At 35.3% G+C, this 18659-nt stretch overlaps 1 protein-coding gene across 1 annotated transcript; it reads left to right on the forward strand.

The window, feature by feature from the left end:
* The first annotated feature begins 10581 nt into the window (after positions 1-10581).
* LOC140961694 (uncharacterized) lies at positions 10582-18267 on the forward strand. The gene is made up of 4 exons (XM_073420356.1): positions 10582-11333; positions 11445-11634; positions 11708-12362; positions 18242-18267. The coding sequence occupies exons 1-3, from the start codon at positions 10938-10940 to the stop codon at positions 12265-12267; spliced, it is 1146 nt and encodes a 381-aa protein (XP_073276457.1). The 5' UTR covers positions 10582-10937; the 3' UTR covers positions 12268-12362; positions 18242-18267.
* The last annotated feature ends 392 nt before the right edge of the window (positions 18268-18659 follow it).

An 18659-nucleotide genomic window follows, 5' to 3' on the forward strand; every position in this document is an offset into this window, starting at 1 on the left:
TTTTATCTCTCATAAAAGAAAAAAAAAAGAAAGAGAGAAATTTATTNTTCGTTTTAAAAAAAAACGAACGAAACGACGACGCGGCGCGGATGAGGCGGAGTGATCTTCTAGATCTTCCTTCTACTCAATTATTTTCTCTCTTACTCAAGCTATGAGGCTCACGAAAATGCTCTGAAATGCTCTCGAATTTTTGGTGCAAGGGAGAGGAAATGATGGTTAGGAGAGTGAGGGAGTTGCAATATAAAAGGGGTGGCAAGACCAACTCTTCCTCTCTTTTGAATTTGAAATGGTTGGATATCAAAAATGATTGTTGGAGAGGGAAATGGAGTGACCGATTCTACATGTCCAGTAAGGCTAGGATAATGATCTAATATTAATTAATGGGGTTAATAAATGAAAGGATTATCATGCCAAGAAATTATAAAGAAAGAGTCAAAGGTGCTGAGTTGTCAAAGAATTATTTGATCACCAAAGGGGTGGCCGAAATTTGCAATAAAAATGAAGGGAAAATATTGTTTAGTTAGTGTATTTTAAATCTTTAGAGCCTTACCTATCCTTTAAATAATTTAGTGAATTAACACCTTAATTATGGAACCTAAATGAACTTATTTCCTACTTACCTCAAGTTACTTAAATAATTCCTTAAAACTTCTTTTAAGTTAAATTAACTTATTAGCTAGCTAAAATAAATTCTGGGAATGTTTTCTCACTATTAAAATTTATCTCAAAACTCCGACTCCAGTCCGGCCTCACTGAATTAACTGAAAAGATAAAAATTAAACTACTGCATAAAATAATTAAATTTAAAGGAAAGAATAAATACTCATGCAATAATAATAAAAATTATTTTACTTTAAATGCTAGAAATTATGCATGGCTTATACGTAGTAAAATTTACGGGTTCTACACTTGGTCACGCCCTGGTCGAGCCGCAACCCAAGCCCCCATCTAGCCGAGCCCTCAACCACGCGCAACCCCCATGGCATGCACGTGAATCCCTCGTTTCTTCCCACAACCACACACGGCCCCTCCTAGATCGTGTATGGCCCCCGTGTTGTCCCTTAAACGACGTTTTCTTAGTCTTTTAATATCCTAAATTGGCAGCATGTCCCTTAGAAATCGTAATGTTAAATAAAAGAAGCGTAAAATCATCAAACGTTTAAGATATTCGTTTTATCGTAAAGTAATCATATAAAAATATTTTTCATGCAAAAGAAATAAAAACAAGCATATTATGGTTTGAATGATGTGCCAAAAAGGTTTAGTAACGTGCCTTTGTGTTTAGAACGCTCCAATATGCGATCGTCGGCGTGGGGTGTGAAGGAGAATGAACGGGAGACGAAGACTCCTTGTTTTCTTCCCTATCAAATTTCGAATTTTAGTTTGTGCAAAGTGTGTGTAAATTTCAGCTGATATGAGTGTTTAGAGGCTAGGTTTTCATTTTTATAGATTTTATTTGAATGATAATGGGCTTGGGTTTTGGGCTTCGATGTTTATGAGCAATTGGATCTACTCAATTTAGTTAAATTGAGCTCAATAACACTTATTTAATTGAAAAATAAAAGTTTATAAAAATTAGTTTTCAAGAATAATATTTTGATCTTTTAAAAACTCCTCGTTTGTCCAAAACCGGCTTCCCGGGTAAAATCGAGCTCGTCTCGTAAAATAATTCGAACTCTACCATTTTTAGAAAAATTTAATCATTTCTAATCATATTAAGATCTAGAAGCCTTGAAAATATTCAGTGAAAAATTTTTATTCTTGTCTTGGTCGTCTCCGGTCTCCTTTCTCCATCTTATTATCGAATATTCAGATAAAATCTACAATTATCATGAAATCATGACATAAAATCATTTAATCATGAAATCATACTTTTAGTCATATAATATGCATCATGTAAACATTTAAAATCAATTAAATAAAACAATTAAATAATTTAACTAATTTGCATGCATATGGTTTATGTATTTTGGTTTTCGGGCGTTACAAATATACTTGGAGAAGCATCTTTTGTATTGAGAATACAGATCTATAGAGATAGATAAAAAGGTTGCTTGGTCTCACCCAGTCCACATACATTGATACCATCGTGAAGCGGTTCTCGATGGATGAGTCCAAGAGAGGACATCTACCAATGTGTCATGGCGTGTCCCTATCCAAGTCTATGTCTCCCAAGATTGATACAGAGATAGCGGCGATGACAAGCATTCCTTATGCATCTGCGATTGGTAGCATCATGTATGGGATGATATCTACACGTCCTGACGTGGCTTTCGCACTAAGTGTAGTGAGTAGATATCAATCGAACCCTGGTCTTCCACACTGGAAAGCTGTGAAAGACATCCTCAAGTATTTGAGAAGGACCAATAAGTTGTTCTTGGTCTATGGGGGTGGAGAACTGAAATTGGAAGGCTATACCGACTCTAGCTTCCAAAGCGATATCGATGAATCGAAGTCAACCTCTGGGTTCGTATTCACGCTCAATGGTGCTGCTGTCTCTTGGAAGAGTTCCAAGCAAGACAATACTGCGGATTTCACCACTGAGACCGAATACATTGCTGCATCAGCTGCAGCAAAGGAGGCTGTTTGGATAAAGAATTTCGTCCAAGAGTTGGGCGTCATTCCTAATGGAGTTGCTCCTGTCCCGGTGTTATGTGATAACACAGGAGCCATTGCTCAAGCAAAGTAGCCGAGGTCTCATCAGAAGTCCAAACACGTATTGAGAAAGTACCACATCCTCCGAGAGATCGTGGAAAGAGGAGATGTCTCGATTGACAAAGTCGGCTCCGCAGATAATGCTGCTGATCCGCTAACTAAGCCTTTACCTGGACCATTATTCGAGATACATCGCGAATCGATGGGTTTGAAGCATATGGGTACCCATGCTAGTTGCATAGATAAAGTCCTTGAATATACAAATAGTAGAAAGAATATGAGATGCTCATATGATGAGTATCATGAAACTCATATTTGCAATACTGTATATTCTAAACAGTTCCTAGTCGATTCAACCGCCGCTAAGAAGGATATAGGCCGCTCGAGTTTGAGACTAGTATCTGCGATGTGAGTACCTGTTGTCATTTTGATTGTTGCACTCCCAAGAGCAGGTTGTCCACAAGTAGTATAATTCGGTGAGTCCGATATCGTATCCACAGGGAAGCTAAGGTAATTACAAGTCCACCACAATGTCTTTTTGTTTTGTTTTTGTTTTTGTTTCTTTTTAATTTTAATTGTTTGAATCTTTAATGGGTAAATTTTAATTGTTCCAATTTTAATTTAAGTAGTTGAGATTAAAGGATCCACTCTTGGTATTTTAATAAAGTAAACATTAACGAACAATATTGGAATCCACTTAATAAAATGGTTCCAATATATTAAATAATCATATTTATATTATGTTATAAATTATTATCTTATAAGTATATAATATATACCAAAACTTATAAATGTNTATCAATGTATGTGGACTGGGTGAGACCAAGCAACCTTTTTATCTATCTCTATAGATCTGTATTCTCAATACAAAAGATGCTTCTCCAAGTATATTTGTAACGCCCGAAAACCAAAATACATAAACCATATGCATGCAAATTAGTTAAATTATTTAATTGTTTTATTTAATTGATTTTAAATGTTTACATGATGCATATTATATGACTAAAAGTATGATTTCATGATTAAATGATTTTATGTCATGATTTCATGATAATTGTAGATTTTATCTGAATATTCGATAATAAGATGGAGAAAGGAGACCGGAGACGACCAAGACAAGAATAAAAATTTTTCACTGAATATTTTCAAGGCTTCTAGATCTTAATATGATTAGAAATGATTAAATTTTTCTAAAAATGGTAGAGTTCGAATTATTTTACGAGACGAGCTCGATTTTACCCGGGAAGCCGGTTTTGGACAAACGAGGAGTTTTTAAAAGATCAAAATATTATTCTTGAAAACTAATTTTTATAAACTTTTATTTTTCAATTAAATAAGTGTTATTGAGCTCAATTTAACTAAATTGAGTAGATCCAATTGCTCATAAACATCGAAGCCCAAAACCCAAGCCCATTATCATTCAAATAAAATCTATAAAAATGAAAACCTAGCCTCTAAACACTCATATCAGCTGAAATTTACACACACTTTGCACAAACTAAAATTCGAAATTTGATAGGGAAGAAAACAAGGAGTCTTCGTCTCCCGTTCATTCTCCTTCACACCCCACGCCGACGATCGCATATTGGAGCGTTCTAAACACAAAGGCACGTTACTAAACCTTTTTGGCACATCATTCAAACCATAATATGCTTGTTTTTATTTCTTTTGCATGAAAAATATTTTTATATGATTACTTTACGATAAAACGAATATCTTAAACGTTTGATGATTTTACGCTTCTTTTATTTAACATTACGATTTCTAAGGGACATGCTGCCAATTTAGGATATTAAAAGACTAAGAAAACGTCGTTTAAGGGACAACACGGGGGCCATACACGATCTAGGAGGGGCCGTGTGTGGTTGTGGGAAGAAACGAGGGATTCACGTGCATGCCATGGGGGTTGCGCGTGGTTGAGGGCTCGGCTAGATGGGGGCTTGGGTTGCGGCTCGACCAGGGCGTGACCAAGTGTAGAACCCGTAAATTTTACTACGTATAAGCCATGCATAATTTCTAGCATTTAAAGTAAAATAATTTTTATTATTATTGCATGAGTATTTATTCTTTCCTTTAAATTTAATTATTTTATGCAGTAGTTTAATTTTTATCTTTTCAGTTAATTCAGTGAGGCCGGACTGGAGTCGGAGTTTTGAGATAAATTTTAATAGTGAGAAAACATTCCCAGAATTTATTTTAGCTAGCTAATAAGTTAATTTAACTTAAAAGAAGTTTTAAGGAATTATTTAAGTAACTTGAGGTAAGTAGGAAATAAGTTCATTTAGGTTCCATAATTAAGGTGTTAATTCACTAAATTATTTAAAGGATAGGTAAGGCTCTAAAGATTTAAAATACACTAACTAAACAATATTTTCCCTTCATTTTTATTGCAAATTTCGGCCACCCCTTTGGTGATCAAATAATTCTTTGACAACTCAGCACCTTTGACTCTTTCTTTATAATTTCTTGGCATGATAATCCTTTCATTTATTAACCCCATTAATTAATATTAGATCATTATCCTAGCCTTACTGGACATGTAGAATCGGTCACTCCATTTCCCTCTCCAACAATCATTTTTGATATCCAACCATTTCAAATTCAAAAGAGAGGAAGAGTTGGTCTTGCCACCCCTTTTATATTGCAACTCCCTCACTCTCCTAACCATCATTTCCTCTCCCTTGCACCAAAAATTCGAGAGCATTTCAGAGCATTTTCGTGAGCCTCATAGCTTGAGTAAGAGAGAAAATAATTGAGTAGAAGGAAGATCTAGAAGATCACTCCGCCTCATCCGCGCCGCGTCGTCGTTTCGTTCGTTTTTTTTTAAAACGAACCAAGGCATGTATATATTTTATTTGCTCTTAAATCAAGACATATTAGTATTTTGAAACAACATACTCATGATTTGATTCAAGCAAAAACCGAAATTTACAGCAAGTTATTGTACAAAAAAATTTCTGCACAGTTTTTTTTTCCTACACTACATGCTTCACGGGTTGCATTGTTTCAATGGTTTCAGGGTATGGTTCGATTACAGGCTTCCAAGGCTGCTCCTAGGCATGTACTAGGACATGTTAGGAAAACGTTTTTCCATTGGTTTGAGTCCCATACAAGACGAAATCCATAAATGACAGCAACACCCCATTAAGTGTCATCTTGTGCTCGATTTTTTTTAGTTGTTGTCCATAGAGGAAGTTTCTGATCTTGGATGCCCTAGGGGCCTATAGCCATGGTTAGAACACTTCTCTATCATGTCTAAGACGTGACCAAGTCGCCCTTTTGAGGCTTGGTCCATGGTGGAATCGGTTTTTAAATCAAACAACGAGAACAGCCCCTTCGACCCTTTTAATTTCTGCATGTGTCCTCTTGGTTTTGGGTGATGGTGCGGATCTTGGTTGGCTCTTTAGCCCTTAGCCATGGTTCAAACCATACCCTAGGATGTTGGTAAGAGCCTCTGGTCGGTGGTTCAAGCCCCAATGGCCGGTAGTCTCGAAAACGACACAAGGAAGCGAAGGCACGGCTGCTGGAATTTCTTGACTGCAACTTGCTGCTTCGGTTCAGTGGCTCGTTCGAGTTCTTGGTTGGCTTTTAGCCTATGGCCTTGGAATGGACAGTGCCTCATTGAGTTAGAAAAGTCATGTTTTTGTCCGTTTGTGATTCGGATCATTTTAGAGGTCGTACGAGAAATTTCGGTGCGATGTGCCAAATTGACTCTCGAAAGAGCGTTTCATGTTATGACCTCCATTCACCAAAATTTCGGCCCTTACCATGTTAGGAGCATGATTTCATCATTTTAAGTGTATTTTAATCGTGACTAAATGATGGTTTGGTGTTGGTTCGGGTTGGCACAGAGTCATGATTAAATACGAAGTCGTTGGGCGTAATTGTCTCGTTTTTGGATTCAATTATAAAGTTTGGTCAGGAAAAATCATTTGCATATTTTTCATGTTATATGTAGGTTGCAGCGAGCCTGGGAACGATCCAACCCATGTGGTAAAATTATTACAGGATATTTAATTACGCCATTTAATTATATTACGTGCATGAAAATATAAAATGTTCATTTTTGAGATTTATGCGATATTGCTTGTGGCCATTTCACTATCATGGGATTATTGCATCACCCGGTCGTCAGTTATCGGTCAGTTCAGTTCCACCCAGTATACTGTGGCATTAGTCTGATCAGACAAACATTACTTCACCCGGTCGTCAGTTACTAGTCAGTTCAGTTCAGTTCAGTGCAGGGGCCACTTGCGTAGACCATAATCTCACCAGAAAATTATTACATGCTATTTCATTACAGGGCTCCAAGGAGCAAACATTTTCACTATGATTTTCAGTTCAGTTATTCACGTACTATAATTAATCATGGCACGATAGTTTACGTTATGCCTCACGACATGATATTTTCACTTGCATGCAATTTTACTATATTATTTACTTGTTATTTACGATATATGCATGCTGAGTCTTTAGACTCACTAGATTTGATTGTTGTAGATACTGATGATGTCGGGACCGAGGACGGGGACCAGTGAGCCATCGAGGGTCGGCAGTAGTGGAATCCGAGGACCTCATTTTCAGCATTCACTATTTTTATGCTCAAACATTTTTATCAGCTGGTGGATTACTTTAACTTGTTATTTTGCGAACAATAATTTCTTCCACTGCTATTTTGAACAGTTAACTGATTTATCAGTTTGCTTGATGAATGAGGCATTTTAATTATTTTAAAAAGAAAATTTTAAATTTTCCGCAAATTTCCAAACACGAATTTTCAGGCCATTATACCAAGGCTCGTGCAGGCCGTGGTGTGGACTGAGGAAGAGTCCTAGCGGGGCTAGGACCCTTGGACAGCAGCCAAAGGAAGAGTCCTATCGAACTAGGACACTTCCTAAGGCACGCGTGCGTCGATGGGTTCAGGAGGGTGCATGGCAAGGGATAGGTTGGTGCGAAAGGGGTCTAGGAAGGTGGCTCAGGAAGGCTTGGGCTCTGTGGTGGCTCGTGCAAAGAGTCCCACGCGAGAAGGACTCTCATACGCTTAAGGATGTACTCACGCGGCTTGTCCTGATGCAGGGCGCTGCAGCGTGAATCAGGGGGCTCGGGGCTGGTTCGTTTGGTTCTGGGACTGGTCCAGGGTCGGTGAGGGTCAGAGGTGATCGATGGTTAAGTAACTAATTGTTTAATAGATCGAATAGGAGTCATACTGAATGTAGGAAGCACCTGCGAGGCTCGGATCATGTGTGCAGGGCTCGTGCGACGTGTATGGGATGGTTCATTGGGTCAGGACTGGTCAATAGGGTCTCTAGGTGGGCTGGTCAAGGTTTGGCTCGAGCGTGGTTCGATAAAATTGAGAGATGGCTCGGCGGGTTCAAGCCATGGTTCGAAAATAAAGATTTATGGCTACAGGCTGAATCATGGGTCCAGGGGTTGGCTCATGTCTAACAAGGGTAGTTTAGATAATATAAAGTTCGTGTTTAAATTTTGGGATCGAAATATTCAAGTTAGGATTAAATCGGGATTAAAACGCTTCACAAATAATTAAATAGGAAATTAAATCGAAAACCCCAAATTTAAGCTAAATAAAATTTCTAAAATTAGATTTAAGCTTAAATAATTATTTAGGATAGGGCCTTGTCAATAAAAATAAGAAAAAACCAAAATCGAGAATTTTAGAGTCCAAGGACAAAACGATCGTTTTACACCTGGCTAGTACAAAAAGACTTGGCAGCGTCCCGAAGGGTCATAACACATAATAAATGATATATTATGATGATTTTGATAAAAATATGATATTTTATTATTTATGGTAAAGCTGTGCAATTTTCACCGTTCAAATGTTATTTTTGAGAAAGTTATGATATTTTATGATTAAAAAGAAAAATATTTTGAGGGATGTGAATTGACTATGACAAGGAAGGACATGTGGGGGATCCGTTTTAAGAAGGAACGGTCAACTTACAAATTTTATGAGAATATAGTGAGAGAGAAAGCTTGTATATGTATTATTTGTTACTTATGTTTAGTACTGCTGAGTCATTAGGCTCACTAGGTTTGAATGCTGTAGGTGATGATGATTTTGAGGGAGGCGCTGACGCTGAGTGAATCGAGTTGGGTAGTAACTTCCGAGATACATTTATTTCCGTATTAACTTGATAGTTAAAAGATTTATAAATTTGTATTAATGATTTTATTAGAAATTTTATGCTTTATTTTGAAGTTAATTTCAATAATGTTAAAGGTATAAGTTGAATTTTGGTAATTGACGATTTTATGGATTTTACGCACTTGAGATTTGAATTGTTAAATTATTTTTATTAATGGAAATGTTAAGTCATTTAATTTATTTATTTTCGATTTTAAGTGTTATAAAAAAAATTAGTAGGATTTTAAATTTAAAAAGCGAGGGTCGTTTCAATATTTTTAAAGAAAATTTCAGAGGTTTTTTTTTAATAAGAACAGTGGGTCAACGGGAAATTAAAGATTTTTATAGAATGGTTGTCTAAACTCCTTCATATTATTTTTAACTATAAAATCATTTTTATATTTATGGGGACTAGCTATAAACATAGTTCATTAAATTTTATAATTTATTTTTATATAATTAGATGACTATAGAATTTAAAATATAAAGTACGTGTTAGACTTAATTTAATTGTGGTGATGAGATTTAAAACCAGTAGGTCATGATATCTTTAATAAGAAGACAGTATAAAAGCAGAAGCTCTCGTATCGCGTTAACAAAGCAGTACTCTTCGAGTACTTATCAGCTTAAAAACCAGAAGCAGAACGTAACTTTTAAAAGCAGAACTTAGCTTAAACAGAAGTAACTTAACGTCTTTTGTTTGAATTGTTACAGTCTTAAATGTTACCGTTACTTTACCTAGTACTAGTATTAATTGCACAATTAATGCTGTACAAAGACATTTAATGCTCCTTACTAATTTTAGTATGAAACAAGACTGATTGTTTTGAAGATTTCTCCAGGACCCATTTTAGGTATTAAAGATGATCTTACTCAAGAGTCACAGAAGTCGTTTTTGATTATAGACGTTGGACTTAAGTTTTCTATATATATGAGGTTCAACCCTATATAGAAAAACGCTATCATCTTTATGTACACAACGATTATTCCAACGTGAGTTTGAGCTATCATCAACTACTACTTAGCTTCTAGTTCAACATACAGAAAAGCAGGACACGTACGTCTTATTATCAATATCTGATCTTCTGAGATCATAGTTTGATGACTGTTTTGTAATCTCTTCAAGCTAAACACTTTACTATATCTTATTGAGAAGAGTTTGTAAACTGGAAAAGAGTCTTTTCCAGAACTTTGTTGTATTCATTTACATTGTGTTAAGAAACTAAGAGTTTCAGTAGGCAAAGGGTAAGTTCTACTGAAGTGGGTGTGTACAAGTGTTGTACTGTAATAACCAAAGTCTTTTAGTGATACCTTCTAGAAACAAAAGAAGGGGAGACGTAGAAAATTTTATCTTCGAACTTCCATAAACAACTACTGTCTACTGTTTTATTGTATTTCACCGTACTCCATCGGATCGTTTCCGCACTTATTATTGTGATCTTGTGGATCTACAGTCGAACAAAATAAGCTATAATCTCTAACAGGATTCTAGTACCCTTTGCAAAAACATCTATCAGAGGAAATAGTTTATTCACCCTCTTTTAACCTCTATATCGATCCCCAAAAGTACGTAAATTAATGAACTCTTAAATAAATACTCAATAGAAAATTTTATATGAAATAAATTATTAAAAAATATTATGAGAATATTAATATATCTTGCACATTTTCTAACATGAAAGTTGAGACAATGACACGTGGCAATTATCCGTAGTCAGCAACCTTCAGCTTCTATATGCATACAAATGCCCACTCATGGAGCTCAAAAAAATACAGCAAAAACACTTAATCACGCGTCCACTTCATAGCAAAGACTTCGCCGGCGGCTTTCAACTCGCCGGAGAATGACTTTTCAGACGAAAGCTTCTGATTTTCTTCCATCTGAATGGTAATGTTCAGCAATGAATCAATCCTAGCAAAACGAGAGGGATTTTTTCCTCGTTCTTCTGGTGTTTTTGTAGATATTATTGCGTAAATGATGGTGATCAGATGATGTTCTAATGATTTGAGGTCCAAGTAATGGTAGATTGCGAAATATCAAGTTTGCAGGCGAATTTTTTGGTTCAGATTCGGGTGCTGTTTATGTTTTAGGAGCTGTGAGGATTGAATTCAACTGACAAAACACAGAGAATAGCAAATGCCTTTGCCGATGAGAATTCAGCCGATCGATTGCAGAGAATGGTCGCTCCGAAATGACGCCGGGAAAGCGCCGATGTCTAAATCTCGACTGAAACGGCTTATTGACAAGCAATTCAATGGTGTTATGAGAATTTCATCGGCTGATAAGCCGGCTACTGGTACTGCCATTGCTGCTGATTTTGAGCCGAGCTCGGCCTGTTTGGATAAAATGGTTCAGAATTTCATGGAAGAGAACAGCGAGAAACACTTGCCGCCCGCCGCAGCTGCGGTGAAATATGGCCGTTGCAATTGCTTTAACGGCAGCAGCAACCACAGCTCCGAAGACGAATTCGATTTCTTTTCCGATCATTCAATCGTTAATTCTTCTTCTGTGGATCCTTCCGATGCTATTAAGGTAGCTAGTTTTTTTAACGAATTTTTCACGTACGTTATTCTAATAGTGTTCCCAGATTTTTCTCGAATTATCATCAACATATACTCTGTTTCATGCATTTTTTTTCTTCAGAATTTTGTACCTTGTGCGACTGTGGCGGAGAGAAATTTATTGGCCGAAACTTCGAAAATCGTCGAGAAGAACAAAAGCTGCAAAAGGAAAGACGATTTGAGGAAAATCGTCTCCGATGGCTTAATTGCTCTCCATTACGACGCCTCTGCTTGTAAATCGAAATGGGAAAAATCTTCCTCCATTCCAGCTGGTAAATCTCTCAGTGATTTCAATAATCTGTTTTATTTCTTAGCTTTATGATAAATAATTTAGTTTCTTCTCAGGTGAATATGAGTACATCGATGTGATCATCGACGGCGAGAGGTTGCTAGTCGACGTCGATTTCCGGTCGGAATTTGAGATCGCACGGTCCACTGGCGTTTACGAGGCGATCCTGGGATCCTTACCGTACATTTTCGTGGGGAAATCCGATCGGCTCCTGAAGATCGTGTCGTTGACGTCGGAGGCGGCGCGCCAGAGCTTGAAGAAGAAAGGCATGCACATCGCGCCGTGGCGGGACACCGAGTATATGAAATCTAAATGGTTCGGGCCTTACACGCGGCTGGAGGTGGGTAGAAACGATGCCGTCCGGGGACAAGAACACCATCATCCGGAGGTTTCGGATGCTTTGGATAGTGAGTTCGAGGGATCAGATTTGTTATCTGGAGAGAATACAACGTTGGATGAGGAGTCTGGTGCCAGTGAACTCATGTCACCGGTGAAGAGTGTGGCACGGCCGGTGGCGTGGCAGCTTCCGGCGCTGAGGCCGAAAAGTTTTGAGAGGCGGAAGAGGTTGGTCGTCACCGGATTAGCTTCTCTGCTCGAGGAAAAATTCCGACAGTGAAGGGTGGCTTTTACTTCATATTTTGTTTTACCCAACAGCTTATGATCATGTAAGAAAGTCAAATAAAAACAGAGTGTGCTTCTTCTTATCAAAAAGTAAAAATTTACGATAAAAAATAAAAATCTCAAACTTTCAAAATTATCATACTACACATTTTATAATATTTTTCTCTCAACTCAATTGTATCAAATCTTTACAAATGGAGACCTATTTATAGGATTTCTTTGGAAAACAATCCAAAAATAATTTCATCATTACATACATCATCACACATTAATTTTCAATATTCAACATCAAATTTTACCTAATTTTCAACATTCAACATTATAATTTTCAACACAAATAAATATTAATTTTCAACACTCCCCATTGTGATGATGATCATAATGATTAAATTCATTATGTGTTTTTATACTGCCTCGTTAAAAACCTTACTAGGAAAAATCCATTGGGATAAAAACCATAGTAAGGGAAAAAGAGTTCAGTCACGTAAACTCCCCGTCATGTTGACACGAACAATTCTTCACAGATTTCGTAGATTGCGCATCCCAATATTATATATGTGCTTTCTAAATATTGTCGTAGGAAGTGCCTTTGTGAAGAGATCTGATGAGTTTTTACTTGATTGAATGTGACGAACATCAATATATTTATTCTTCTCAAGCTCCTTGGTGAATGCGAAAAACTTAGGAGGAATATGTTTAGTTCTGTCGCTTTTTATGTATCCTTCTTTCTTTTGAGCAACACATGCAGCATTATCTTCATATAGTATTACAGGCTTCTCGTCGAATGATAATCCGCATGAGATTTGGATATGTTGGGTCATTGATTTTAACCACACACATTCACGGCTTGCTTCATGTAGTGCAATAATCTCGGCATGATTTGATGAAGTTGTTACGAGCGTTTGTTTCTATGAACGTCAAGAAATTGCAGTGCCTCCACGAGTAAATACATATCCAGTTTGGGAACGTGCCTTGTGTGGATCAGATAAGTATCCAGCATCGGCATAACCAATTATTCTTGGATTAGCATCTTTTGAATACAAAAGTCCCAAGTCTGTCGTTCCTCATAGATAACGGAATATATGTTTAATTCCGTTCCAGTGTCTCTTTGTTGGATATGTGCTAAATCTTGTCAATAAATTTACGGCAAAAGATATATCAGGTCTTGTACAATTTGTAAGATACATAAGGGCACCGATAACACTTAAATATGGTAGTTCTGGACCAAGAATATCTTCATCATCTTCACATGGACGGAATGGATCCTTTTCTATGTTTAATGATCTAACAACAATTGGAGTACTTAAAGGATTTGATTTATTCATATTAAAACGTTTAAGTATCTTTTCTGTATAATTTTTCTGATGAACAAATATTCCACATTTTTTTGTTCAATTTGTAAACCCAGACAATACTTGATTTTTCCAAGATCATTCATTTCAAATTCTTCCTTCAAGTATGACACAACTTCATGAATTTCATTATTTGTTCCAATGATGTTTAAATCATCAACATATACAGCAATAATTACGCATCCGGATTTTGTTTTCTTAACGAAAACACAAGGGCATATTGAATTATTTATATATTCATTTTTCATCAAGTGATCACTTAGCCGATTATACCACAGTCGGCCGAATTGCTTTAACCCATATAATGATCTTTGTAATTTCAGATAATAACATTTTCTGTGTTTTGAACTTTGTTCTTCAGGGATTTTCATATATATATTACTCTCAAGTGATCTATATAAGTAAGCTGTAACAACATCCATAAGACGCATTTCTAAATTTTCAGATACCGCCAGACTAATCAAATACCGAAACGTAATTGCATCCATCACGGGAGAATACATTTTTTCATAATCAATTTCAGGCCTTTGAGAAAAACCTTGTGCAACAAGTCGAGCTTTATATCTTACTATTTCATTTTTCTCATTTCGCTTTCGAATAAAAACCCATTTGTATCCAACAGGTTTTACACCTTAAGGTGTAAGGACTATAGGTCCAAAAACATTACATTTATTTAGCGAATCCAATTCAACCTGGATGACATCTTTCCATTTTATCCAATCCTGCCGATTTTTACATTCACCAAAAGATTTTGGTTCATGATCTTCATTATCATTTATGATGTCGATTGCCACATTATAAGAAAATATATCATCAATTTCTTCTATATCTTTTCGGTTCCATATTTTTCCAGTATTAATATAATTGATAGAGATTTCATGATTCTCGTCAGTTTGTGGTTCTGACAGAACATTTTCATCATCATGTGTTTCTTCAGGAACAACATTATCTATTTTGTGATCATCATGTGTTTCTTCAGGAACATCATTCTCTATTTTGTGATCATTGTGTTTCTCTATGAATTTTCTTTTTCGAGGATTTTTATCCTTGGAACCNTTTCTATTCTCTATCTAACATTGGGAAGATTTTCTCATTAAAATGACAATCAGCAAAACGTGCTGTGAACACGTCGCCTGTCTTAGGTTCAAGATATCGAATGATTGATGGACTATCATAACCGATATAAATTCAAATCTTTCTTTGAGGTCTCATTTTCTTTCGTTGCGGTGGTGCAATAGGCACATACACCATACATCCAAAAATTCTCAGATGAGAAATGTCTGGTTATTTACCAAATGCAATCTGCAATGGGGAGTATTTATGATATGCACTTGGTCTGATGCGAATTAATGCAGCAGGATGTAAAATTGCATGTCCCCATATAAAAATAGGTAACTTTGTTTTCATAATCATTGGTCTAGCAATCAGTTGCAGACGTTTAATCTATGATTCAGCCAATCCATTCTGTGTATATACATGAGCAACATGATGCTCAAAAATTATTCCCATAGACATACAATAATCATTGAAATTCTGGGAAGTAAATTCACCAGCATTATCAAGTCTAATTTTCTTGATTGTATAATCGAGAAATTAATCCCTCAATTTTATTATTTGAGCAAATAATCTTGCAAATGCAACATTTCGAGTTGACAATAAACATACATGTGACCATCTGCTGGAGAAATCAATCAATACCATAAGTATCTGAATGGTCCACATGGTGGATGGATTGGTCCACAAATATCACACTGAATACGTTCAAGAAACATTGGTGATTCAATTTGGATTTTGGCTGGTGATGGTCTTATAATAAGTTTTCCAAGAGAACATGCTTTACATTGAAACTTATTATTCTGAAAGATCTTCTGGTCTTTCAACAGATGACCATGTGTATTTTTTATGATTCTTCGCATCATTGTTGAACCAGGATGTCCTAATCGATCATGCCTTTTAGTTAATATTGAAAAATTATCAACTACCATGTTTGATTCAATGAGACTTATATGTGTATAATGCAATCCAATAGGGAGCATTGGTAGTTTTTCAATCACATATTTCTTTCCTGATTTATATGTGGTAAGACACATATATTTCTCATTCCCTTCATTCATTGTTTGAGTATCATACCCATGAGAATATATATCATTAAAACTCAACAAATTTCTTTTCGATTGTGGTGAATACAAAACATCATTGATCACAATTTTTGTTAATTTTTGTACCATTAGGTAACAAAAATTGTGCTTTATCACATCCTTTAATGAAGTCTACAGGACTTGATATTGTATTCACCATTGTTTTTGTTGGTTTTAGTTCCAAGAAATATCTTTTTTCTCGGAGGATAGTGTGCGTTGTACCACTATCAGGTATGCAAACTTCAGCTTGGTTCATAGCATTTTCCATATTTGAACTTCAAAAAAAATATGCAATGAAATAAAATTACTGACAATACATTTACAAAAATAAAATACAATACAATACATATTTAAAAATATAACACACTATAAAATATTATCATACGAGTACATGGAAAAATAAAATATTTTACATATTTATTCTACCAGCAAATTGATCATTGTCTGAGAAATCAATCAGAAAATCTCCAGCATCAAAATGAGTTGAATAACTCAAAGGTTCACTGTGTTCAGCGAAGTTGGTCTCTTTTTCTTTCCCTTTTATTGATTCTTTATAAAGTTTGCAAAGGTGCTCAGGAGCTCGACGAATATGGAACCAATGTCCTGGAGTACCGCATCTAAAACAAGAACTTTAAAATCTTTTTGAGTGATTCTCATTAACACTCATATTCTCATGATGCCTTTTCGGTGGATGGTTTGGGACGCTCTTTTGAGATGAGTTATAGAAATAACTATCTCAATTATTTTCAAAACCACGGCCGCGTCCACGACCACGACCACTTCCACGTCCACGTCCACGACCACGACCTCGATTTTGTCCTCGACCAAAATCTTGTCTATAACTTTGATTTTGGTTTCTAGGTTTAAATTTATTTTTGCTTACGACATTTACTTCAGGAAATGCCGTTGAACCAGTAGGTCGTGCCTGATGATTTCTCATTAACAGCTCATTATTCTTTTCCGCCACGAGAAGACAGACGATTAGTTCAGAATATCTCGAAAATCCACGCACTCTATATTTTGTTGTAGAGTTATATTCGATGCGTGAAAAGTGAAAAATGTTTTTTCAAGCATTTCCAATTCAGCAATCTCGTGCCCACAAAATTTCAATTGCGAGATTATTCGATACATCGCCGAGTTGTAATCACTGACTTTCTTAAAATCTTGGAATCTCAACGTATTCCATTCATCCCGGGCGGTAAGAAGTATAACTTCCCTTATATGTTCGAATCTTTCTTTTAATCCCTTCCACAAAGTCATGTGATCTTTTTCAATCAGATATTCATATTTTAATCCCTCGTCGAGATGTCGAAGCAAAAATATCATGGCTCTTGCCTTTTCTTGTGATGTGCATATGCCATTTTCTTTTATGGTCTCATTTAGACCTAATGACTCAAGATGCATTTCTACATCGAGAGTCCATGGCATATAATTTTTACCCGTAATATCAAGAGCAATGAATTCGAGCTTTGCCAAGTTTGACATGGTGGTACTAAAAAATTACGATACATTTTATTAGTTAATGAATATTGCAATACCAAGTAATTGATAAACAACAAGTACAAGAATTCGCAAAAATAAAGTAAACACACGAGGAGGATATTCTCCGATAAATACAAGACTCGTGAGTATGATAACCAAAATAATTAAAAATTATCTTGAGAAAGCCATCTTCTTTTTTCTTCGAAAATTTGATGATGAATAATTTTTAGAGAAGAAGAGAAAGTTGGAGTGATTGAATGTGTTTGTGATATCATATTTATAGGGCAAAAACTAGCCGTTTTGTTACCGTTTATGACCGTTGGTGTACAAAAAAATAAATATATGTATTTGTATAATTTTATGGTAATAATATGGTGTATATAATATTAGTCATGTTTAAATAATTATGTATATCATATCACATTATTATAATGAGGTGTCATAAGATATTTTGTTTAAAAATCTTATAGGCTTTTATACTTGTCGTATCCCTTACCGGGAGTGTGAGATGTCGTCTTAACATCATCGCAGGATTTATAACAAGTTTTTTGAAAAATTTATTTTTATTATTTATAATAACATTATATTATATATTAAATATATAAAAAATAAATAAATAAATAATAAAATAAATAGTGTTACTTTTGTTACCTTTTTCTTCTGTTTTGGAGCTTGGAAAAATATGGAGGACTTTTAGAGGTTCGTGCTGATAACGTGTTATGAAAAAGTAAAAATTTACGATAAAAAGTAAAAATCTCAAACTCTCAAAATTATCACACTACACACTTTATAATATTTTTCTCTCAACTCAATTGTATCAAATCTTTACAAATGGAGACCTATTTATAGGATTTCTTTGGAAAACAATCCAAAAATAACTTCATCATTACATACATCTCACACACTAATTTTCAATATTCAACACCTAATTTTCAACATTCAACATTATAATTTTCAACACAAATAAATATTAATTTTCAACACGTCTAATTTTGAGATGCAAATAAATCGATTTTTTTCCTCTCCGAGAAGACCGAATATTTCGTAAAATCGAACCGAGTTAAAATTGAATTATTTCGACTAGCCATCGAACTAGCAGAACTTAATAAACATAAAATTAGAAGAAGCAAAGTAAAGTACATAAATTTAGAACTAAAAAAGAGGAAAATATGAGTGAAAATATTGGATCTTCAGAAGTTTGTATTTGTAGTAGTACGTCATAATATTTTATTATTGGTCTCACGTGCGATAACTTGATATATAAATAAAAAATAAAGAATAAAATTGGACATCGAGATTACGTGGAAAACCTCTAAAAATTATTAGAATAAAAACCACGAGTAAGATGAAAAGAATTCCACTATATATTTTATGGTGTACAATCACTCATTGTGTTTCCAAAAAGTACACACACT

This window comes from Primulina huaijiensis, chromosome 16 (genome assembly GCF_012295235.1).
Source record: "Primulina huaijiensis isolate GDHJ02 chromosome 16, ASM1229523v2, whole genome shotgun sequence".
Classification (NCBI taxonomy): domain Eukaryota; kingdom Viridiplantae; phylum Streptophyta; class Magnoliopsida; order Lamiales; family Gesneriaceae; genus Primulina; species Primulina huaijiensis.